Source organism: Alligator mississippiensis, chromosome 5 (assembly GCF_030867095.1).
Source record: "Alligator mississippiensis isolate rAllMis1 chromosome 5, rAllMis1, whole genome shotgun sequence".
Classification (NCBI taxonomy): domain Eukaryota; kingdom Metazoa; phylum Chordata; order Crocodylia; family Alligatoridae; genus Alligator; species Alligator mississippiensis.
The window spans coordinates 6,669,919-6,695,779 of record NC_081828.1 but is presented as its reverse complement, the minus strand read 5'-3'; the positions used below and the strand labels follow the sequence as shown (position 1 = coordinate 6,695,779).

The window sequence follows — 25,861 nt, the reverse complement described above, 5'->3', positions numbered from 1 at the left end:
TCCAAGAGCTACTGAAGGACACTGAATATGCCCAGAGGACACTGACCTCAGCCCTAAGATCTCTTACAAAGAGCAAGCAAATTGAGGCATGGAAATGCATATAGTTTTTATATATATATAAAACCACCTATGTGCATATATATATGTGTGTGTGTGTGGGTGTGTGTGTGTGTGTGGGTGTGTGTGTGTATATATATATATGTTTAGATCAGTATATTTCTTGTCCCACCCAAGGAAAGACCAAAGCTGTTTTAGAACCTTGTGCCAAGTCAGTTGGGTATTACACTTATTGTGTGTACTATTAAAACATAAATCACTGCCATTGGAGTGGCGGGGCATTGATTTTACCTGTGGCATGTTGCAGGGTAAACCTTGAAGTTGGTTTTGGAGCTGAAGTGGTGATTTTGGGGAATTCCATGGGTAAGTGGTTGTCAGGGGATCGTCAGGGGATCGTCCAGTCCTGTTTTCCTAAATCAGAAAGTTTACAGCTTCGTGGGACTCTGAAAAATGTACAGAACCACTGGGGGAGCCTGATGGGGAGTTGATGCTAATTTCAGGGCCTAGGCATTTGAACTGGAGTGTCACTGCTGCCAAAAAGGATGTCAGACACGTGATCTGTACATAAATTGTTTGTCCAGAGACCCAAAGGCCTGCTTTGGCAGACAAGCATACAGAATGCAGCATTTGGACCTCCTTGCAATAGACTGGTGGCGTGTTGACTGCATAGAGACTGCACATGGGGCTCTACGACAGGCCGATCTTTAATCAGTAAGACATTCTAGAGAAGAATATCCACTGTAGGGATCACTGAGACACTGCTTCTTCCTCAAGGACTTTCAACTGTCAGCGAAAGAATAGAGAGAGTGTGATGATGAGAATTAGATTAGAAAAGGATCAATAGGCCTGACAATAAATGAAAGTAACACAGACATTAGTGAGCGGATTAGGAAAGAGAAATTAAATAGGATAGTGTATTCTGCAGTGCCAGCTACACATATAACTGTTGGGCAGAGAGTTTAGAGAGATGGCAACTATTAGAAAACACAAAGAAAAATAGAAGACGATAAAACTCCCTCGTGAGATGAGATGAATAAACTTGATGAGCCTCAGCCACGGAGGAAAGCCCTCTAGGAAAGAAATGTAGCCCATAGAGAAGTTGGGAAGGGTGATAATGTCATATGAATTCCCATGCTAGATCAGACTGATGATCCACCTAGGCTAGTCCCCTGTCGTACATAGTGGTAAGCACCACGTGTACCAGAGGAAGGTATAGAAACCCTACAAGAGACGGTCATGGTATAACCTCTTTCCAAGGGGTAAATTCTTCACACACACATTAAAGGTTGCCTTTTGTCTGCAAGCATGAAAATATTGCTTCCAAAACTCTCCTTTCATCTTTCCCATTAAACTTTGGGGTATGCTTGCTGTTCGTACAAATATCTAGTTTGGTGTTGAATCCCGCAAAGTTTTTGGGCTCACTGATACCTTGTGGCAATGTGTTCCACAGGCTAGTTGTGAAAAAGTCCTCCCTTTCATCAATTTTGAATCTGTCCTGTGACAAATGCTGTACTTTGCACTTTTGTTGTTCATAAAATCACGATTTTTATACCCCATAGTCTTCCAAACCCATTTAACAGATACGACAACTGAGATTTTCAAGGCCAGATAGGGTGGTATGGATGCCAAGGTCCTGTTAAACTGAAAGCAAAGGAGGCATCCAAATTCCTGCAGGTAGCTTTGAAAATCTCAGCCTGAAACAATATAATGATTGGATTGCTCAAGCCCTAGCCAGGAGTCAAGAAAAGACTTGCACATCTTGTTTCCTTCCTCTTCCCAGAAAATGCGCTTTTCCTGTGATTTTCTTAGCTTTAAATCAGGTAGTTAAAAGCATGCAAGGACACACATATTTGGACTTTATCCAAAAAAACCTCATGGCTAACACTTCAGAAATGCAAATAAAAGGCACATCAAAAGGGCTAAGCTTGATTTCTTTCCTTATTCATAAAATACATATGGCTCCCATCCAAAAGAGTTGCCATGAACCCTGTATCTTGTAATTAATTCTGCTGTAAATGTCAAAATGCTTACTTTGCAGGTCTACGCTGACCCACTAAAATTAGTCCCCTTTTAACAATTCCTTTTATAATTTGTTTTTCAGCAACAACGGCGGCTTGACCTCCTGACTATAACCAACCCCGGTGAGTAAGCTACAGGGCTCAGATCTTTTCTCTCGTCTTAAAGAGATGGTTGTCTAAATGTGTTTTTTTTCCCCCCTGTCTCTGACATGCAAAATGAAAAACACTGTTCCCCAGAAAATCTTTAACATAATAACAAGTGACAGCTATATTGTGCTTGGCAAAGCCCCGGGCAGTTATCCGTTCACAGAGCTGCCTCTTCAGACCTTTACTCTATGAATTTGAGTGCTGATATTTCTTTAAGCCTCCTGGGGTTACAGTTAGCGGTATGTCTGCAGGGCAGAAGCCCTAGAATTCACAATGTGTGTTCAAGTATCACAGAAATGCAAGTTTAACTCTCTTCAGTGGTAAACCTAGACATTTAAGGGATGTAAGGAGGCGGCGGCGGCGAACTGTTGGAGGGAAGAGAGGGAACGTACAGATTCAATCTGAAGCACCTTGAAGCAAAGCGAGTCAGGACGTTTCTAAGCAGAACGAAAATGTTTGCAAAACAGCCTTCGCAGCAATGTCTTTTCCCATTTTTCCATAAAAGAAACATCCCGCAATGCATTTGATTGAGTCGGGAGAACCGTTTTGGAGCTTTGGGGTGGTGCGTTTTAAAGGTGACAAAATGTAGATCACAGGAGCAGAAGGGCTTTTTCCTATACTGTCTTCGGGCTGAGTACTTTTTCATTGATTGTTATTTGGCTTTTGGCTCAATCTCTTTTTATTTGTTCCCCTAAAGGTCTGCTGCCCACTAGCAACCAGGAAGCACCACCCTACCTTTAGTTCCCAGTAGGAGTCAGTCCCACAGCTGTATATACACCTTTTTGCCTGGCTTTAACTGGGAATAATGTGTTAGCAAAGTGAACAGGTGTTACACGGCGTCGACACAAATGTGACACGCGCTTTGCATGGCTAACAGTTTTGCGTCAATAATTACTCTGACATTGTAAATGTAGATATCATCTGTGACATGGTTTCTCCTTCACTAACCTTGTTAAAATAATAATTAAAAAAAAAAAGGAGAAGGAGGAATACTTTGTTGGGACAGATGTTGGAGGCTACTGGCACTTGCATCACATTTTCACATGTTCACTTTTCATACAGTTTGCAATTATGTTAATGTATGCTTAGGGCACTTGCTGATAAAAGCAACAATACAGTGAGATACAGCTATTGTCACCATTCTGACTACAACTTCAAGGGCAAACCTGACACATTTTTCATATTTTCTATCTTCAGTTCCCCCTACTTCTAAAGGGAAAAAATGAGAAGAAGAAGAAAAAAAAAAATCCCTGAAGGTCATAATCAGAATAAACACTCAGATTGTGGGTAAAGATATCTATGTCCACAGTCTTTTTTTTTTTTGAATAGGAGAAAAAAGGGTTTGGAAAAGGAATTACTGAATTGTAGGCATTTGTATAAATTGTATTTATGATACCTTTCCCGTTGTAATTTTTGATGTAACATTCCAGGGAGCAATAAAAGGGTTGATTAAGTTGAGTTTGTGCACAGATGTGATTACAGTAAGTAGCTATCACTTCAGATCTTTCAGTTTTATACAGCAGTCCACTAAATCTACATAACAATTAATTGGAAGGACCAGTACAGCCAAATAATAAAACTGTTTCTGCTGATTGCAGTGCATAAAAAACCCACCAAAAACAAACAAACAAAAAAATACCCTTCCATGCCATACATTTTATTATGAGGGATGTATTTTTGCATCTTGATACTTAGCCAGAAATCCACAATAATTAGCTTTATACATTTTTTACAAAATCTTGAATCGTATAGTTGGATACCTTCAGTTTGACTCTTCAGTAAATTTGGTTTCATTTTTCAAAAGCCTAAGTATCCTCAGCATGGATTAGGCTACACTTATTTAAAAGTCTAGAGATAAAATGTGACACAGAGATCAAAGGGCCTGAGGGCACTTGGTTCCTCCTAAGATTTTCCAGAAATCCCAGCCAGCAGATTTGGGAGTCTATTTGAAGTGCACAGGTTTGCAAACAATCAGCCTGGGGAATTATTTGGGCCTTGCTATTTTTAAAACATTTCAGTCGAGTTTATGACCAATGAGAAATGTTGGTGATCGGGATCAGGGCTGGGCGGTTTGCCTGGGAAATGACAACTGAAAATGGTTCTTCATTTTCCATCTTGCATAAAGGTAGGTAACTTCTAGCTCAGTGGAAGTCATTCAGTTAGCTTTGCTTCTGATAGGAAAGTCCTGTAGGGCTGAGAGCGGGTGTCAACAGTGAGTGCAGTGCTTGGGCACAGCTTTATTGCAAGGATGGACAAAACAGGGTTTGATGCTACTTCATAAAAACCACCTTTGATGATCCTTGCATGCTGCATATTTGTCATGAGATAACAGGATCTTTCCTGTAGGACCTCACAAACTGCTATCTCGATTTTTAGTCATTGACTTGATGAAGAACCCTTGTGGCTCATAACTACAGTTCTTTCTGAAGGGCTTCGCGGTTTTCCCACTCAAGGATCGTTGCAGAATTAAGCAGTTTCTAAGATAATCCAGACTGCTTTTGCCCCGGTCTGTGCCTGCAAGTAACCACATTCAGCACAGGCCCAGCTGCACCCACCTCAAATATCAGCAATGGGGAATTCTCTTAAGAGTCAGCAAAACGGCTAATGGGTGTGGCTGCAAGACAACAGCATGCCATTAATAGGTCTTAATGCATCCTTGACATCGGTGAAACATCAGATAGCAGTTGGTGAAACTGCTGAAACCTTTCCATTATGTCATGACAGATGTGGTACTCACAGGGGTCGCCATTTGAACATGGTTCATCAGAGATGAAATGCTGAGTCTTAAGTAATGCCCAATCTTCATAGTTGGTGACACTGTAATTGGCTGCGTTGTTCTGCACCTACATGTTGGGTTTGCCAGCCGTTGTCCTTTTGCACTTGCGTTACTCCAGATGGCCTTCAAACAATGAGCAATGTGCAGGATGTTTCTCTATAATAGGATGAACAGGCGTGATGAAACAAAACAGCGGAGCCCTTGGCAAACCAGCTTCTGTCCCTGGCCGTGACTGAGAGATGGGCTATTCTGCCCCCAGAATTGGTTTCAAGGGCAGTGTACTCTTGCCTGAGCGCAGAGTCTTGTGCTAACCCTCTAGGCCTTCCTCCACTAGTTGCCTCGCTCCAACTGCAGACTTGACACCATCAGTGGTCTCACCTGCCGTAACCTGATGGAATATACTGACTAGGGACAGTGGAACAAGCTCCCAGGCAATTAGTCTTTGTCTGGACAGGGGTCCACACTGGCCCTGTCCACTGTTAGTCTAGCTCAGTATCTCTGGGCCCGCTATTCAGAGCTACAGGCTTCAGGTGTAGCATAGCCTGTCACAGGCTCACATTTTCCAAGCCAGTCTGTGTTGCTGCTTATCCGTCTCAGCAGGCGCTTCCCAACTGAGCTCAGAGCCAGACCTTCACCCCCAACCCGGCCTATGCCAGCATCTCTCAACTACTCTCAGTGGGCGCGTCTACACAAGATGCTGCTGCGCAGTGGTTACTCCGCATTTATTTAGTACTTGTATAATCAAGTGCTAAATAAATGCATGGTAATTAGAGTTACTGCGTGGTAGCGCTGACGATTGCTGTTTAAGTGACACTAGTGCATTGGCCTAATAATATCGCATGGTAGCATATTAGCACTGTTTGTTTTTCAGCTACTGCACAGTTAGTTTCTCATGTAGACGTGCCCAGTGTCACTCGGTCTTTGTGCAATCTCAGTCCTTCTTTTCTCCTCTCTGGCCCACTCTCCAGAGTCAAGGCTCAGCCACAGTCATGAGCATCAGTCCGATCCCGGGCATACGTGCTGGGCCAGGGCTCTCTTCACCCGGGCAGCTGCAGCAGAATCTCAGACAAAAAGAAAAGAAAACAAGCACATAAGTCTGGGAAGTTAGCTGGTTCCTCTGTACCACGTCTTCCATCAACTGTACTCAGTTGCTGCTTCCAGTTTGCTCCCTGGTTTTGTCACCTGCCTTGGCTCCCAGGAGCTCCCTCCCTTTGGACTCCTGCTGCTGCTCTCCCCTACCCCCCCGCCCATGGGTCCGGCTGGATTGAGACTCATGTATTGTGGCAGCAAGTGACCTGACTGCTCCGTTTCCACCCCGAGTAAGCAGCATTGCCTGTGCCTGCACCCAGCAGTTACCTGACTTCCGCTGCCTCGGCCTGGGGCCTCATCACAGCAACACCTGGAAGCCCATTAGCTCTGACCATGGGATGAAGGTAGGTGGGTGAGCGTGCTTGTGTGTTTGCATGGAGCAATGGGGAGTGAGCACGGATGGGGCAAGAGACGGGGAGGTGCCGACCCAGGAATGCGCAGGGCAGGTCATATCGACATCGCTGTGAGGGGTGGGGGAAGGAAGGTGGCAAGAGAAGGTGGGAGAGTGGAGGAGAGGGTAGTCGCGAGAGAAAGCTCTGAGTGTCTTTGTCTCCCTAGTAATGGGGTAAGAGCCCCAAGACAGGTGGATGTTAGGGGGAGTCAAGCTGTAAGAGCGTAAAACTAAGTGTATTTATTGGTCTCAGGTGAATCTTACTTAAAAATGGCTTTGTCTGAATTGTCAGAATGAAACGTAATAGGTCGCTAGTCCAAGGTGTGAACTGAACACGTTCTGGAAAGAATGAGGATGGAGGAGATGTTGATACTGAAAACCTGACAGTGCTAATGTACAGAAATCAAATGTCGGATGAGACGCGTAGGGTTATGCCCGTGGATCCCATTTCAGAGTCCCCTGGGTAGCGGCGAAGGAAGGTTCCTTTCATTGCTGAAAAGCTGAGACAGGCTGTTCTTCAGATGAGAGAGAGTCCATGGTGTGGCGGGTCTCTAGCAATGCCCAAACCAAGATGATGCATATTGTGATAACCAGCTAGAATCCTTTACACTCAATGCAACTGTGCTGCCTTGAAGTAACTCATTCACTGGCAATAAGTAAGGGAGCTTAGCTGAGGGAAAGCAAAAGTTAAATTAATTCGAGTTCTTGCTGCACTTCTGTCTTCTTGCCCCTGGGCAGGTAAGTTATACTAACAAGGCTTCATGGCAGTATATTGCACCAGATCCAGAATTTAAGTCCAAGTAGAATACATATTGGTTGGGGGCGGAGGATAAGGAAGCTAGCAACTTCAAGTTCCTTTTCCTTACCTCTGAATTTGTCTAAAAGCATTCCCTGAAGAGCACTTTATAGTTGGTTTGGGCTTTAGGGCTGCACCTTCAGCTGGTTTAAATGGGCTTAGTTGCACAGAGGAGCTGAGGCTCTGCCCTTTATTTTGATGTGGCTATTTCTGTTTTTTTGCATACTCAAAATGTTATCTACTTTCGCTCTGTATTTTGTGGTAAGCTTTCCCCAGGTGCCAATAAACTCCCATTATTTCCATAGTTTTCCCAGGGGGATGAGGCTTCCTGTATTTCTTGTGTAAAGAATAATGATATAGTATGCCCGTTTCTCCTCCAAGTAAGAGTTCAGCTCCCACTGGAGTGTTTTTTAATTATTGATACTGTAAATGGAAGCACGATTGAAACCATTGGCTTTGAAAATAGCTAACGTGTGGGATTGTCCAAGAGCCATCACAAATGCTCTTTTGAAATTCTCTTTGATTCAACCGTCTTCAGAGCTTGTTCCTTTCCTACCAGCCTCTCTACTGCCAATTTAAAATAACATTCTCCTGAAATCAGTGCACTGTCAGGAGAGATTCATCAGTACTGGAGGTGCATGTTTCCCAGATGTATATAAAATCCACTATATTTGGCAGCGGTAAATTGATTGCATTTAGCAAACCTGAGGTAGTTGAATGTCCCATAGTGCCCAGCTTGGCTACAACATGGAATATAAAATCCTTTAAGTCTCTTTTGTTTCCATTTTAAAAGCAATAAAATAAAAGCTAAATCTGTAATTCTTTACCCTTGATTTACTTTTTTTTTTTTTTTCTTCAGGAACACATTTAGAGTTTGCATTCGGTGGCAGAGTAAAAACAGTTGCAAATTTTGAGTAAAGGGCTGCAGGATTTGATCCTGAAATATTAGTGACTTTTCTGGCTGTGCCCCTACCAATATGCAAAGAATTGCACTTGAATGAATTTCAAGGCTCAATTTAAAAATTATTTACCAGGCAGAATTATGTGGTAAAATATTATTTTCCATTTTACTATCTCCCGTGCTGTGGGCTCTAAAGCTGCCTACATTTCATTCATTTGTGATACACTGCTACACTGAAAGCTTTGAAGGTGGTTTTAGTTTCTGCCATACATATTTTACTACTTCAAATTATAGACATAGAGCTGTTGCCTAGTTAATTTTCTCAGGTTAGGGAAATATATTTCCACTCGTCTTCCATTGAACACAGTGATATGTGGGGTTGACTGTACTTTTTAGCGTATTAAATGTTGCATTTCTATATACCACTGCTTATGAGACTCCAAGTAAAATTAGGAAAAGGGAAGAAAGGCTTTTAATATATAATTTTGAAAGTTATTTAAGAATAAGTTCCACTACTAAAATCCCTGCAAGACATTTCCATTTCCTTCCTGAATTTTCTGACTATCTACTCCTTTCTAATTGAAGCATGGAAATAATATGAACTCAAAGTCATGAAGCTATAATACACCTATTAGCAAAAATGATACAGGGTAATAAAATGTGACGGAAAGTTGTTCACTGTTAAAACTCAGGCACTAACTATTCTTGATAGTCCATGCTAATTAATACTACATTGATTTTGTTCAAAGTATATGTCAAGGGATACTGGCTGAGTTTTCAAACAACCTAACATAATTACTGTTTGTATTTGTTGGTGAAATTGTTATATGATTGTGTATTTTAGGGGGAGAAAAGCCCACTGCTTACGTTCTTAATAATAACTGAGTCATTTAAATGAAGCGCTCATTGGGCGCATCTACACATCCATTAACATGCTTTTGCTAATGGACATTAAATTTAGTACCTCCATTGTGAGGTACTAGAATAAGGCGTGTTAGCTCATTTTAATGCACATTAGCAAAAGTGCACTTTTTTTGGTAATTCTTTAATACTCATTAAAATAGGCTAATGTGCATTAAAATGCATGTGTAGATGCGCCCAGTGAGGCTAAAGCCCTAACCTAAACCTCATGTTGCCTCAATAAAATGCTTGGGACTAATTCACCTCTGTGACGACTTGGGTTTAAAACAGATAATATTGAGGACCTGAAGGGCAGTAGTCCTGCCATAAAGCAAGGAGACTGGATTCCAGAAGTTTGGCTTGAAGCTACTGCAAATAAATTTCTATATCTAACTCACAGAACAAAGAAACTAGGGGCTCAACTAGTATCCAATAACATTATCAGTCTTGACTGAACCCTAACGAACAAAGGAAAAACTTGCTTTAATATTGATGGAGTGTTAGCATTATGAAGTAGTAGCAAAAAGTGAAAAGGAAACATTGGCTTCTCTCCATGCCCTTCGCCAAGAATTTGATTCCTGATTTCCTAAAGCCAAACAAATGAGGTGGGTTTGTGAGCACTGAGGATTCGGGGTGGACTATATATGCAGTATTAAGGATTTTTCACTTTTTAAAGATATGGCTGATATAAGAAAGAATAACATTGCTACACCTGTGCAATACATCTCCACACCTGGGGCAGCCTCATGGTGCCTGAGGCAGCCCCAGCTCCTGCTGTGCCTATTCCAGTGGTACCATCAACCACTGCAGTAGCAATGGCTGATTTTGCGTCCCCCCCATCCCCCAAAAAGTGGTACCTAGGACTGCTGCCCTGGTCACCCCATCAGGTATGCTACAGTAATGTTGTAGTATACCCATTTTCTAGCCACTTACATGAGATGATTGGTCTCACAACCCTACCTCTCAGGCAATCCATGCTGGAAAAGTCACTGCAGAGGTACCATATTTCCACCTTAAACAGCCTCTGATGCAGGGTGGTACTTTTTACTACGGGTGTGCAAAATGGGCCCTATTCAATTCAGATTCAGCCCAAATCAGGGACAGTAATTTGATCCATGAATTCGGACCACTGTCCCTGATTTGATTCGGCTGAATCTGAATCTGAAGATTCGATGCTGATTCAGCGAATCAGTGATTCGAGCACAGGTACAGCTTTAAAAGTTTTTTTCTACATACCTTGAGGTAGCAGTGCAGCTCGTGATCGGTGCGGTGCTTGGGCGGCTGGAGAGCCCCACACAGGAGCACGAGGGGCTCTCCAGCATCCTCGGCAGCAAACCTGGAAGTGGACTGGAAGTACCTCCAGTCTGGGTCTGCTGGGGAGTGCTCTGGTGGGTCCCCCTCTCCCTCCCCAGCTTGCCAATTGGCTGCAGGGGGACCCCGGGTGCTCCCCCAGACCCAGGAGGCACCAGTCGCTGAGCCAGGCGGGCGTGGGGGGCTCCTCTGCACACTCCCCAGTAGACCCAGAAATGGACTGGAAGTGTTCCTAGTCCACTTCCAGGTGTGCTGCCGAGCATGCTGGGGAGCCTCCCCCTCCCCCCCCATTGTAGAAATGTTTTTTCTACATACCTCTAGGTAGCAGGGGCTCTGAATGCTGCAAAGCTGGGGGACGCTGCATCTACCCCAGCACTGCAGCGTTCAGAGCCCCTGCTACCTAGAGGTATGTAGAAAAAACATTTAAAGCTGTGTCTACGTCCGAATCACTGAAACTGTCCACATTGATTCAGAGAGATTAAAGAGTCCTCTGATTTGATTTGGATTCGGTGATCTGGCCACTGAATTGGGCCAAATCTCTGTCGAATCAAATCAGGGACCAAAGCTTTGCACAGCCCTACTTTTTATCATCTCTTTCCTGCAAAGAGCCCAGTCACTCTGCCCAGGGCATGAAAGAGGTGAAGTCATTCTGAAAAAGGTGAAGTTACCTTATATACTCCATGCTTTTCCCCCCATTTTGTATAAGAAACCTGCTTTTTTTTGTATACTTGTAGGGATAAGTGGTGTTTCATCAAGTTTAAATAAGACCACAGAGAGGGCATTTTAAAGGCTAACTCCATTACTTTTGAAGAAAAAAACATCTAGCTTCTCCACAATGCCTTATTATTATTCTGGGTCACCGTGATGTTTCCATGCACCTTGGCATGTCCCTTTAATTGGATCCTCATGTACGAAGGTCCGGTACAGTTGCATTGAAAGCTGACATTTCTAACTAACTGACCTTTTCAGGCCCACTGATACTCCTATAATGATTATCCTCCAGCATTGTTTGGACACAATACCACATACTTCACAGCACATAAAGAATATGGTCTTTGAAAACTATTCAAAATTCCCAATCTCAAGTTAGCAAAATGAGAAAATTGGGTGCAAACATTCATCAGAGTGTTATTGTGCAGGTATCGATTTGAATGCCCTTTCATTTCTCTGGGAAAAAAGTGTTGTATTATAGAGCTCGAAATTAACTTTTGTTCTGGTTTTTTTTTTTTCCTAGTAACTATAAAAAGGTCAAATTCATTCATAAGGCTGAATAGATTTGCTGGATATAAGCAATAAGATAACAATCAACCTTCAAATAACCTTTAAAGAGACAGTATCTTCTTTTATGAACAATAATTGATCTACTCATTAAGGCACTGAGCACTCTTTGGGGCTCACCTAAGCGAAAATGTATAGGACCTGTGGCAATAGGCTGTCAGCTAGAACAATAAAAGAATGAATCCTGATATTAGAAATATTCTAATTTTGCATGTTCAGGGACAGCCAGGTGACAAAAGGAATGATCTTGTAGAAAGTGGTGGAGGATAAGATGACTACAAGGGAAAAAGGACAAAAGCAGAGAACATCTGGAAGTTTGAATATGTGGCTTGTTTCCTTTTTGTTTTGCTGGTGCTATACATCTAAATATATTTTTAAACTTTTCCCCTCAGTTAAGTGATTGCTATATAATAATGACCTTGGGATACATGGGAGAACCTCAGTCAGAAGGAATCTGGATTAGACATCAGGTTGACATAGAGAATTCAGAAGCTGTAGTTGCCATTTCTGGTTCGGTGCTTTAGGAAGGTCAGATTTGTAAACTGTCGGGATTTTGTGCAGTGAATTGGGGGGGAAAGATATGTTAATTCAGTTATTTCATTGATGAATACTCACCTGTGGCCCCTGCACATGCATAAAAGAAACCCTGGGCCAGATTATTCACAGCAAAGGAATCAATAGCGCAACTGTAAGCACTATACAATCCGGCATATTTTTGTGCACGTTCCCCTGGCATAAATTAGAGCACTCAAAGGGAAGATGTAAATTGTCTGAAGGAAGCAATATGTAGTCAGGGGCTATTTTAAACAAGAGGGTTTATTGTGCATTTAAGATATCAATCTATAATGATTAGCGCTGTGCCCATGTCCATATTTCACTTCTGCATGTACATCCACATTATGTACTTAATTTTATTTTTATGAATTGCACATACACTGTGAACTAACTGTGCATAATTGATTACAAGAAGTTGTCTTGGTTTTTATCTTTGATCAGAATCCTCAGAAGTAACAAGTAGCCCAGGTGACAAGGCCTTTTATACTGAGACTGTTTTCACAGGATGCCTTTTTTTCCTTCCTGATGTTTAAGGTGATGTTTTAGCTTGTTTAGACACAGTAAAAATGAGTAATTTTTGCTGGCTTACATTATGCACTTTTTTTTTTTTAGTGATTGGCTTGTGCAAAACTTAAAGAAACTGTTTTTGTGGTCCAGTCAGTATTTTTAAAGGAGAATGCAAAACTGTCCCTGTTGTTCCGTTCTTAGTTAGTAAGGACACTGTTATGGAAATGCATTCTCTATCACAGAAATGCATTCATTATGGTTGTTGCTATTTTTGTTATATCTGTTTGCTGGTCTGAGCAACCCTCAATGAAAATGCAAGTCCTTAGACCAAATGGCTTAGACCAGGGGATAAACATAGATAAACAGGGGTTTAACATTTATATTCCAGAAGCATGTAAAAGACCCTTTTCACTAGGGGGGCATTTTGCCAGAAGAGCATAGCACCATTCTTCCTCTGAAAGCTTACACCTTTAGTAGACAAGGTGAGCAGTAATAGACTGATATTGTGGAATGGAAATGTCAAAAGTGTAAAATGAGTGCTATTCCACCTTGAGCTATTCAGCCTAGCTTGGATACCAAAGCTCTAAATAAGTTGGCTTGGGTACCAAAAAAAGTACAGGGCTGTGACCCAAAGAAACAAGGTAAATTAACCTAGGTGGCGTGCTGAGCTAACCTGGCTGTTCAGCTTCCAGCGCCTGAGCTTGCTTGGGTATCTCAACATGGCACTGCAGTAACGTAACTGGAACAGCAGCCTTCAGCGTCAACTTGGATGGGGGGGGATGCAAAACACCCACCACAGCTGATAACACCACTAGAAGTCCAGCAACCAGTGCTGCCCCAGGTCCTACCTCTGCCCAGGGCACAGTCTGCCCTCTGTGGCACTGTTTTTGTTCAATGAAGACATATCCTTAGTGTCAAAATGGGATAGATTGATGGAGCAGCAAGATCAGAGGCATGGATGAGTCAGAATTCAATGAGGTAAGGGCTTTATGGAGGTGGGGGCAGGGTGCATAAAACTGTGGAGGCAAGGATAATATTTGCAGGAGCTTACAAAGGGGAACCCAGCAGAAAGGATAGTCTGTTTTACTGCTTTTCTCTGTCTGTAGTGGTAATTCTCGGGGGGCAGAGAGGGATGAAATGAGAGGGTTCATAGGATCAAAACCAATGGTCTCCAACCTTTTTAAGTAGGAGATCACCATTGGCATTTAAAAGCAAACCCAAGTTCTACTGTGCACTGCCACCCCCTCCCCCCCACGCATTAGGCATATCTGTGGGGAGGGAAGTGGGGCAGGGCAGATCAAGGCAGGGGAGAAAAATTATTTGGGGGTGCACCTCCCCAGCAGGTAAGTCCCATGCAGCTGGGACCCCACTCAGCTTACTCCTGCCTCTGCAGCACTGTCCCTCACTGCAGGGGCCCAGTCTAGCCCCTGCCCCTTCCCTCCCCCACAGACTGACCTGCTGGGCTGGGGGTGTGGGCGTGCATGCACATGGGCACTCAGACCCCCACCCCAGCCATGGATCAACTCCAAGAGTCTTCGAGATCTACCACAAGAGGCTCCGAGAATTACCGGTGGATCGAGATCCACTGGTTGGTGACCACTCATCTAAACACAGCAGAACGGAAGTCGGCAAAGTTGTCAGCGACAGAACATTCCCGACAGCCTGTGCACTGAGAAGTCAGGTGCTCGCAGTGGTCAACCTCCTGTCCTACCTCACCCTTATGCTCCTCTACAGTCTCGATCCTGTAGAGCAGGGGTCAGCAACCCCCGGCACGTGTGCTGAGCATGGCACACAAGGCCATTTTGCTCTGCACACCACCACCGGCCTGGGCTCTAAGCAGCTTCTGCCAGCCACGAAGCCCAGGCTGCTCCCAGCAGGCAGCTGGGAGGCTGCAAGCCCTGCTGCAAGCAGACAGGGCTCTGTGGGCTGGCTGCAGCTGGGAGGCTGCAAACAGCTGCTCTGGGCACTCCAGTCCCTTCCAAAATAGACATTGTGGTTTTTTCGGCACTCTGGCCAAAAAACGTTGCCTACCCCTGCTATAGAGTCTCATTGGCTCTTGTGGTATCACTTTTAAAATGCGGTCTGAAAACTCTTTAGAGCAAGAACTCTGTTTTCTTGTGTGTTCGCACCTCAGCATGAATTTTGATACTATAAAATCAATAAGGTAACTAGGGGCGGACACTAATTAAAGCAGGGCACAATAGGAGCAGCAGTACGTCTGCCCTAAGGCTCTACATTTTTCAGCGCTTTCCTTCCAGCCCCTGTCCCCTGCATCTTTGCCTAGGGTGCAAAACCTCCTGGTGACGCCTCTGCTATAAAATAATACCATTAATAATAAGTATAAACTGTAGGGGGACAAAAAAATAAAAAGTCTCCCTTCAAAAAAATATGCTGCAGACTGAAATCAACTGGCCTAGCCATTAACACTGTGGTGTTCAGGAGCTAACTGCAGAAGCATTAATCTCTTAAGCCTCAACATTATAGTTCTGTTTTCTTCACCTTTAACCCAACAATGGATTATGACCCTAGTTTCTCTTATAACTAAATGCTGTTCTGTCCTTTGACAAAACAGATTTGTGTCTTTTCATAGCTTTCTGTAGAGGGCTAATAATACATGGGAAAGCTTTACTGCCCACAGGAGAGTTTGCCTGGCTGTAATAATAAGAAATGCTGTTGAAAAGTCATGATCAATGTTAATTCGGTTATTTTTCATTTTCTTCTTTTTTTTTTTTTAATGAAATATTGTGTTTTGTACATTTTATCCAATGCTACCCGACGGATTTGCTCACCGGAGAGAGGGGTCATTGGTTTTAATGTGCATTCTTTTTCTTTGTCTTTCCACAAAAATAGCTGCAACATTTTAAAATGATGAATTTGAGAGAGAGAAAAGTGGAACCTTGGATATACAAAAGATGTAAATGTTGTTTTCCAAGTTTTATGTTTCCCAGATGCCTCCTCTAATTGCACAGCTAACCCAGAGTTTATTAAGTTATTTTCCAGAGTCAAACTCATTTGTATACATGTCAGAATATAAACTGAATTTAAAAAGTAAGACCTCTGGATTAGAATTCAGGAATGATAAACAAACTCATTTAGAATGCATTTGCATGTAATTTACATGTGCCAAAATGCAATTGCATGTGGTTTGTAAATACAGGTCTTGCATCTGCTTAACATTATGGAATAGTACAGAAGAAATTAATTGTAGATTTTTTTAAAGAAAAACCCCTAAAATAATAAAAAAAAAGGTGGCTTAACATTCCCCATGTTTGAATGTGATTCAAATGCAGAAACTGGTGAGGAGAGATAAGCATGCAGAGAAAGCTGTAAATTCTGCTTACAACATCTGTAGTAGTTAGAATACTATGTTTTATAGCAACCCCCTGCTTTCTCCCATGGACATTACTGCGGCATGCAGTATATTTATTATTCGCCTTCTACAAGAGCTGTTTTGCTTAGTACAGCCTTGAAAATCAGGTCTGTTTCTTACTTTAAAGTTCACACTAGTAAGAAAATAAAAGAGTTGGCTTCAATTTGAAACATCTTGGCTGATCTGGCCTACAAAGCTTGGCACCGGCTAGAATTTTATTCTTATTATCAATCACATTTATTACAGCAGTGTCTAAGGAGCAACGAAGAAGGAGGGCCCATTCTGCTAGACACCATGTAAACACAGAGCAGAAGACAGTCCATGCACTGTAGAAGTTACCATCGAAACAGGCCAGACGTGCACATGGAGAGAAGGGATGAAGTACAGCAGCAAAGTGAAACAATGGCAGTGTTAGGGGGGAAGCTGTGGGTTACCCAGGAGGGGATCACCTATATGGAAAAAAGTCAGGTGAGAAGAGAGATTGAAGAGATGTGAAGAGGACTGGGCAGGGGAGAAATGGCAGGGGTGGAATGGCACTTAGGTGAAGAGACCAAGACAGAGGCAAGTAGAGCAATGACCATTTAGAACAAGGCAGAGAAAGTCATCAGAGCTTGTTGGAGGTTCCCAGAATGGCCAAAGGTTGCACCTTTGGTGGCTTCTGCAACAACCACAACAGCAGTCAGGCATCTTTGGCTGCCCTCTCTCGTGCTTCTCTAAGGCCACAGATCAGAATGAGAAGGGCAGCACTACCTGAGCCTGCTGTCCCTTGGCCAGGGTATAGGTATCTTGCATGGACCCAGGCCAGGAGTGGGAATTTGCATCGGCCTGCTTTGGCTGGTTTGCATCAACTCCCACTGGTTGGAGTTGAGGATTAAAAAGATTAAAGAAACCAGCAGCTTTGAGGGGGGGGAAGTAATGCTGTTTAGAAATGAAGAGGTCGGGGTGAGTTGGAATGTAAGGATTTGAACACAGTGAAATGCATTGGTAGAGTTACTGAAAGCATGCTTTATTTACTTGAAAATGCATTGGTTTTTTAAAACAGCTTAGCCTGAAATACCAAGCAACATTCACTTTTATATCCATTGCCTAGCAGCATAGAGGAGCTAATCCAGTAATGGCAGCAAAGCCAACACACAATGAGAGATGTAATAAGATCTGCAGAGCTCATCTACCTTACATCGAGTCTGCTGCCTGATACTTTGCATAAATAAAGTATAAAAATAGGGTTCCCCCTTAGTGCTACTGCCATTGATTCCAACCTGACTCAATTCTGCTGAGAGCCATAATTTTCAATAGATTTTTTTTTAAATATGGAATGCATTCCCTCTAAAAATAACTGGGTTTTTCAGCGTAATAGCTTCATTTCACTAAAGCACACTGGCATGAGTATTTATCATCAAGGAGCTGGAAATGCTAGGCACCTTTCCATCCTTTATTTCCAACACAGAATAGCTTCTTTTTGGCATATTAGGATGCAGGGCACCAAACATTTTCATCTATTGCTTTTTATTTGATCTCAAGAAGCTGGATTTGTTACTTGGGTGTAATTTATTCTGCATAGTTGGTTTAGATGTTAATTATGAACATGCTATAAGCTATTTAGATTGTCATCTGTATTAGCCTCTTCAACTGTCCATTTCTTCTTAAGCAGGCAGCTGCCTGAAATAAAAAAGATGCATCATTATATGGATGATAACTTACCCTCTTCTCCCAGGGGCAGATGGTCCCTCAGCACCAAGGTTGAGACATTCCAGGGAGTGGGATAAAAGAGCCTGCAGACTATCTGTCCACGTGGTATTTGATACTTAATGTAATTTTTCTCTAAAATGACTTCTGTAATTAAATCACTGAGGGTAAGGGGGAGAGAACATCATTCTTGCAACTTCCATCTCAACAGAAGCGACTGTTGCTGGTGAACAGACTTTTCTGCGTGGAAGGCCAGCTGTGTATTTATGTTACGTTAAATGTACTTTAAAGTCACATTTCAAAGTGAAGACCTTGAAGGTTGGTTAAGAAAAAAAAGAAGAGAACAGCAGGTGATGTGAGAAGCTGGCAGGAAGTAATGGCTACTCCATATATTCAGGTGAAACACATCACTGATCAGATCCATGATGCTTCCTGACAAATGGGTTAACTAAATCCACTGTTTGTTTTAGTATGTGATTTTTTTTTGTTTTTGAGGGAATGGCTCCTTGACACAGAATATATCTTGGTGGCCGTTTAATCTTCAGGGCCCTGCCAATTAGCACAAATGACCAGCTGTGAAAACAGGAGCTCCTCTCATTTACTTTAATTAGATCTTTGTTCAAATGTTTGCATATTTTACTTCTTAATTATTAAGGACTTTATCATCATTTTGAACAGCAAAGGAGACGTTATGGATTAATGTATTTTTAGCTTCTTTCTGTATTTGCCAAGTTGAATCTAACCCCTGAAAGCCATGTGTAGACTACTTGCAAAATAAGAAAACTCAGCATTAGATTATGCAGCTAAACCCTGTGGCCTTTAATTTAACATAGAAAACAAAATAAAATGAGTGCAATTCTATATTATGTATTAGGGGTGTGCGAAATGGGCCATATTCAATTTGGATTCAGATTTAGCCCTAATCGGGGACAGTGATTCTATTCATTGATTTGGATCACTGTCCCTGATTCGATTCGGCTGAATCCGTATCTGAAGATTCGATGCTGATTCAGAGAATCAGTGATTTGGCCATAAACACAGCTATACATGTTTTTTCTACATACCTCGAGGTACCAGGGGCAGTTTGTGAACACTGCGATGCTGGGGCAGATGGAGTGTCCTATAGGAGCACAGGGAGCGGGGAGGGCCCACGTGGTTGGCAGCAAACCCAGTCCAGTCCACTTCTGGTTCCACTGGGGAGCACACTGGGGACCCCCCTGCACCTCCTCAGCTTGACAATCAGCTGGGGGGGGGGGCCCAGACCCAGGAGGCACCAGCTGCCGAGCCAGGCGGGGCGGTGGGGGAGGTCCCGTGCATGCTTGCCAGCGGACCCAGAAGTGGACCAGAAGTGCTTCTGGTTCACTTTCAGGTCTGCTGCCGAGCACGCTGGGGACCCCCCTGCACGCCTATGGGACACTCCATCCTCCCCGCCATCACAGCATTCATGAGCCACCTGCTCCCTTGAGGTATGTAGAAAAAACATTTAAAGCTGTATCTATGCCTGAATCGTCAAATCTTTCTGAATCGATTCAGAAGGTTCCTATTTGATTTGGAGAGATTACAGGGTCTCTTGGTTCAATTTGGATTTGGAGATTCGGCCACCAAATCAGGCCGAATCTCCACCAAATCGAATCAGGGACCGAAGCTTCGCACAGCCCTAGTATGTATTTTGAAAGCTCCTTAAGTGTTACCACCCTCTTGCTTAGGCAGCTTACTGTTGCACAAACCACTGACCAGCTGATCTACAAGCATTTTTGTTTGGCTGCTAGACCTGCTCCTTGCATCTCCACAAACCAGGACCATTACTATAGACATACACCAGGCCCAAGAAGCAAGCATTATATCCATGCTAATTGTCCAAAAAATCTCTGACCAGGGAGAAGTGGTTGGTACAGTCCAGCACAGAGCCTGGGGTCAGACTAGTACACAATGCAGTTCAGTTGATTTAATGGTGTATTTGCAGTACAGGCAGTCCTTGGACTTACAAAACCATTGGTTCCTGAAAACTGCATCTTAAGTTGAAACGTTGTAACTTGGAACCGGTTTTTCCATAGGAACAATGTTATAAATGGGGGACTGGTTCCTGAACCAAGGCCTAATACCCTATTTTCACCAAAAAATAACCCAGAATGTTGTACTCAGTCAGAGATGATTAATATAGCTACATTAATGTATATTTTAGGGCTGTGCGAAGCTTTGGGTACTGATTCAATTCAGAGGAGATTCGGCCCAATTCAGCGGCCGAATCTCCAAATCTGAATTGAATCAGGGGACCAATAAAAAGGTCCAAATCAATTTGAAGCTCTCTGAATCTTTGGAAAAGATTTGGAGAGCTTCGATGATTCTGGCAGTCCCCGCTCACTGCAGCAGGGAGCTGGAGCCAGACTTGAAGCTGGTAAGTAGCGGGTGAGGGAGCGGGGGCTAGAGGAGGGAGAAGGGCTCCTGCCAAGCCCCATCCCCTGCCTGCTCCCTCAGCCCTCCCAACCTCCAACCCCCTTCCCAGCCCCTGCCCATGGCTGCCCCGCCCACCCCAGCTTTGGCCCTTTAAGAAAAAAAAAGAAAAGAAAAAAACCCCTGAACTCACCAGCTCCTGCAGTGGCCTTGGGGCTTTGGGGGACTCGTGGAAGAGCCCCCCCATGTGGCATGGGGCAACAGGGCTCTCCCTCTTCTGGGCAGGAACTGGTGAGTTCAGGCTTTGGAGGTTTTTTCTCCCTAAAGGGCTGGGACATGGGGGAAGCTGGGCATCCACTGAGGGGGAGGGCTGGGATAGCGGGGGGGGGGGGGGCTGCGTGATTTGGGGATTTGGAAATTCAGCAGCAGCCCATCCTGTTTCAGTGGTGAAGTAAAAGCAACAATTTATAAATAGAAAAAACCCATCATATATGTAATGGGAAAAGGGGATGAGAGGGCAATCCATACACATGAGAAGTTAGGAAGGAAACAGAAGCTAAAGACATCAGGAAAATATCCACAGCTGACAGAACTAAGAACCAGATGGAGGTTTTTTTTTAAAGCATATTAGGAACAACAGTGATCCTAGCAATGGTATTAGGTCCCTGATTGTAGTAAAATTGTCAATAAAGATACAGAGAAAAGCAGCAGTGTTCAATAAATATTTTCTTGCTTTAGTTGGAGAGAAGCAGTCTTTTATTGTATGAGGACAATGTGAAGTGCTTTTCAGTCTGAAACAAAGGAGGATTATAAAGAATATGTATAAGGCTAAAGATCATTCAGTATGGTAGACCTTTTGTATCAATGACTCTCACAAGAGCTGGGTGAGGAGATCCACTTAGGTTCATTTTTCAAAGATTTTGAAATACTGTGAAAATGACACCCAAGTAACTATGGGTTGCTATTCTGACATCAATCCCTGGCTAAAGAATGGCAAAGATGGCACACAATTTGATGAGTACAAATTACAAGACAGAAATATAATTAACATCAGTCAGCATGGTTTTATAGAAATCAGGGCTTACCAAACATATCTGATTTCATTCTTTGGGGAGATTATAAATTTAGTTGATAAAGCTAACTGTACGGCTACTTAGACATTTTCAAGGCATTTAGCACAATCTTGCGTGAAACTGTGATTAGGAAAAATGCACTTAAACAATAAAGCACATACTAAATGGATTAAGAATTGGCTAACTGGCAGATCTCAAAGTACTCATCAATGGCTAATCAAAACTGAACAGGGGTATTTTTAGTGGGGTTTCAAAGGAATCAGCAGAAGGCCCAGTGCTATTCAACCTTTTCATCAACACTTTGGAAGTAAATATAAAATCATTACTGATTACATTTGAGGCTGGCATAAAGCTTGGTGAATGATAAATAATGCAGAGGACAGGGCAGTCAAAGTCCATTTTAATACAGACAGATGTAAGGCTAGTCAAGCAGGAACAAGGAACACAGACCTTACTTACCTACTGGGGGGCTGGAAACGGGATAGCCCAGCATATAAAAAGGACTGAATGGTCATGATAGACAAGTGACCCCACATGAGCTTGTTGTGTAATGCTGAGGCTAAAAGGGCTAATGCTTGCATTTGCTATAGACAAAGGGGAGTGGTCCATAGTGTAAGGAGGTGATTTTTATCTCTGGAAACAGCACTGGTGGGGCCAGAACTATTGTGTGGACCTATTTCTGGAATCCACATTTAAAAGAAAGGGTGTTGAAATATTGGAGAGGCTGCTGAAAGGAATGGCAAAAATAATTTAAGTACTGGAGAAAATACTTTACAATGAAAGATTCAAGAGGCTTAAGAGGCTAAACAACTCTTTAATGTACTAGAGAAAGTCCTAACAAAAACCAGTGGCTGGAAGATGAAGACAAATTAACTTGGAAGTAAAGGCTTATATTTTTAATGGTGAAGTTACTCGTTACATTTAGCTCATACTAAATGTGTGGAGTGTTAAGACTGGAGTGTTTAGACTGGACATTAGGAAAAACTTCTTCACAGTTCGAGTGGCCAAGGTCTGGAACGGGCTCCCAAGGGAGGTGGTGCTCTCCCCTACCCTGGGGGTCTTCCAGAGGAGGTTAGATAAGCATCTAGCTGGGGTCATCTAGACCCAGCACTCTTTCCTGCCTATGCAGGGGGTCAGACTCGAACTGTTGAGGTCCCTTCCGACTCTGACATCTATGAATCTATGAATCTATGAATCTTAAGCAATGTTAAACCTTAACGTGCTGTGAGCAGTTGGCACATTAAGAGTTAATACTGTCTCTTGCCTGCACAGCTCTGGCTTGCCACTAAAGGCCATTAACTGGTCTTTAACTGAAGTTAATGTATAACTTCATTCTCATTCCACAGTGAGGTAGAGTATTGGAACAAACGATGGAGGGAAGCAGTAGATTCTGATTCTCCAGAATGACCGGAAGATCCAGGAGTTGACTGAGCACAGGCACAAGGCCTTTTGTGCTTGGCAGAACAGCATTAACTCCAAGCAAAAGAAACTGAATCTCCAGCAAGCCAAGGCCGAGATCCAAAGGAGAACCCATAATATGAAGAACAAACGGTGGGAAGACAAGGCAAAAGAGAGTCAACATTTTGCTGACATCCACAATATGCACAGATTTTTCAGTGCCACCAAAGCCAGCTGTGGTCTGAGTGTTCAGGGATCAACTCCCTTGAGACCTAAGGATGGAGGAGACCTGATCAAGTAAACGGGACCGATCAACACTTGCTGGAAGGTGAATTTTGAAGACCCCCCTCAATTGAGACTCAGTTGTTGATAAGGGTGTTCTCAACTCCATCCCACAACACCCAGCCAGAGATGATCTTGGAAACCTTCCAACCCTTGATGAGGTGAAGAAAGTCATCAAGCAGATGAAGAATGACAAGGCATCTGGAGTTTATTGAATCCCCGCTCAAATCTTCAAGTACAGGAGAGAGGAGTTCCCATCACAGCTCCTTGCCCTCATCTTAAGGATTTGGAATGATAGGGAAATCCCAGATGAACTGAGAGATGCCACGATTGTGACAGTCTTTAAGAAAGGAGACAAATCTGTGGAAACTACAGAGGGATCACCTTGCTGTCCACAACAGGATAGATCATTGTGAGAACCCTCCTGAACTCTCTCCTCCCACTTGCTGAAGAGCTCCTCCTGGAATCTCAGTGTGGATTTAGGGCAATGGTTTCCAGCCTTTTTTGGCTGTGACCCTAAATTGGCCACCAACAGGACTTCCCAACCCAGCGTCACAGGGGCTGGTGGAAGCAGAGTGCAATGGTGGTGACCTGGGGCAGGGGAGCCACCATTGCCCACTTTGTGTGTAGTGGCCCTGCCCCGCCCACCCTCTGCTCCCAGGCCATGTACATGAGTGTGTGTGTGCGTGTGCATGTAGGCCCTTCATGACCCTACTGAAGACCCCCCACAACCCTGGTCTGGGTCGCGTACCGAGGTTGGCAGCCAATGGTTTAGGGCATCAAGAGGCACAATTGCCATGATCTTCACAGCTCATCAGATGCAGGGAAAATGCTGGGAACATCATAAAACTCTCTACCTGGCCTTTCTTGACCTCACAAAAGCCTTCGATTCTGCAACCAAGAAGCGCTGTGGAGAATGCTTCTGAAGTGTGGATGCCCACCAAATTTATCACTATGCTGTGCCTGCTCCATGATGGTATGCAAACAGTAACAGATCTATCACAGATCCTTTTGAGGTTCAGATGGGAGTCAAGAAATGCTTCATTGTCACTCCAACACTCGTCTCAATATTCCTTGCCATGATGCTACATCTGACTACTAACAAGCTTCGAGTCAGAGTGAAGCTAAACTACTGAATGGATGATAAACTGTTTAATCTCAGTCAACTCTGAGCCAAAGTCAAGACCGCTCCAACCTCAATCGTTGTGTTCCTGTATGATGATGATGCGGTAGTCTGTGCACATTTGGCACACAAGAAAATAGGACTGAATACTTAGGCTCATCATCAACAAGCTCTTTATGAGCAGTCCCAAGCTCCAGTAATTCAGATTTATGGTGAAACTCTGGAGAATATTGAGTATTTCCTGTACCTCAGAAGCCATCTCTCGCAGAAGGCTGACATTGATGAAGGAATCCAACATCACCTCAAATGTGCAAGTGCAGCCTTCAGACACCTGAGGAAAAAGGTTGCTAGAAGATTGCAACTTCAGATCTGAAACCAAGCTCGTGATTTGTCAGGTACTTGTAATCCCCGCTTTACTGTACGGAGCTGAGATGTGAACAATATACAGGAAACATCTCAAGTCGTTGGAGCACCATCAATGCTGCCTGCAGGAGATCCTTTGAATCCAGTGGGAAGACAGATGCATCAACATTAGGATCCTTTCACAAGCAAACACCATGAGCACCGAGGTAATGATTATCGGACATCAACTTCGCTGAGCTAGCCACATCATCCAGATATCTGACTCCAGACTCCCAAAGCAAGTTTTATTCTCCTAGCTCCGTCAAGCCATGTGCTCAAGAGGAAGTCAGAGAAAGCATTTAAAGGACATTCTCAACAGCACCTTGAAAAATGCAACATCAAAATCAACTTGTGGGAGGCTATCACCCAGGACCACCCAAATGAAGGAAGTGCCTGCTGCAAGGATCTCAGTACTTTGAAAACTTACCATGACAACAGGAGATGGAAAAGCAGGAGTGGCAGAAACAGTGTGTCACAAACCAAATCAAGAATCGGGTGCCACCCACCCTGCATGGCAACACATGCCTGAGTTGCACCAGAGTCTCTTGATCTCAGACCAACCTCATCAGTGATCTTTGGACCCACAAATAAGACAATCATGGAAGACAATCATCCTCAATTGTGAGAGATTGCCAAAGAAGAAGATTCTCCACTTCTTGGCCTTGGTCTGCACAGGGCAGTGCAGTACCCTGAAAAATACCTGTTAGCTCTGAATGAGCTGGTAGCTGTACACAGTATAATGCAGTGCCATGCAGAGACACTAGCTTGGATCCTTGGGCCAGTGGAGTTGATTCGGTGCAGCGCTCCACACAGCCCAATTAGAAGGCCACCATCCTGCTTCTGGGTCCGGAGCTAGCTTGGGGGTTTCTGCATGGCATTGCATTGCACCATATGGTTATACCTTTGATGTCTTCACATCAAATATGGGTGCCTTTCTGGAAGGTGTGCTTTAGCCAGACATAAGTGTTTATGTGCAATACAAGGGTAAACAGGCAAAATGTAAGGGCCTTAAACTATTGATTTATTGGTCCCTTCTGGCTTTGTGCTCTAGGTCTATGACTTTGGACCTACTTAATCCATGATTTCTATGATAATTTAAAAATATTGAGTGCCTGAGTAAGGGATAAGACAAGACGCTTCACTGGAGCCTATAAGCTGCTCGGGCAAAGAGTGTCCTTAAGTTTGTTCCTAACCCTGGCTCTAATTCAGCAGTGATGTACTTCAGCCCACCACAGTGGTATGTGGCAAAGCTGTTAGGCCACCTCTGCATTTGAGTGGGTGGAAAGAGTGATGAAAAAAATTGATGAGATGCACAAGAGTTTGGGGGAGAGGAGAGAGAGAGCAAGGAAAGAAGTATATCTATATGGATATACCCATGCGGAGGGGAAGTGCAAAGGTACAGAGCTTCAT

The 25,861-nt window shown here is 43.4% G+C and overlaps 1 protein-coding gene across 3 annotated transcripts in view; it reads left to right on the top strand.

The window, feature by feature from the left end:
- The window catches only part of LOC102572691 (BEN domain-containing protein 5), a 1,452,508-nt gene that overhangs the window by 805,016 nt on the left and 621,631 nt on the right, over positions 1-25,861 (top strand). For all 3 annotated transcript variants that reach the window (XR_009462307.1, XM_059727817.1, XM_059727816.1), the window contains exon 6: positions 2,159-2,198. Coding sequence is in view for 2 of the 3 variants with exons in the window: in XM_059727817.1 (XP_059583800.1) it covers positions 2,159-2,198 (40 nt within the window). In the remaining variant the exon portion in view is untranslated. The remainder of the gene's footprint in view (positions 1-2,158; positions 2,199-25,861) is intronic.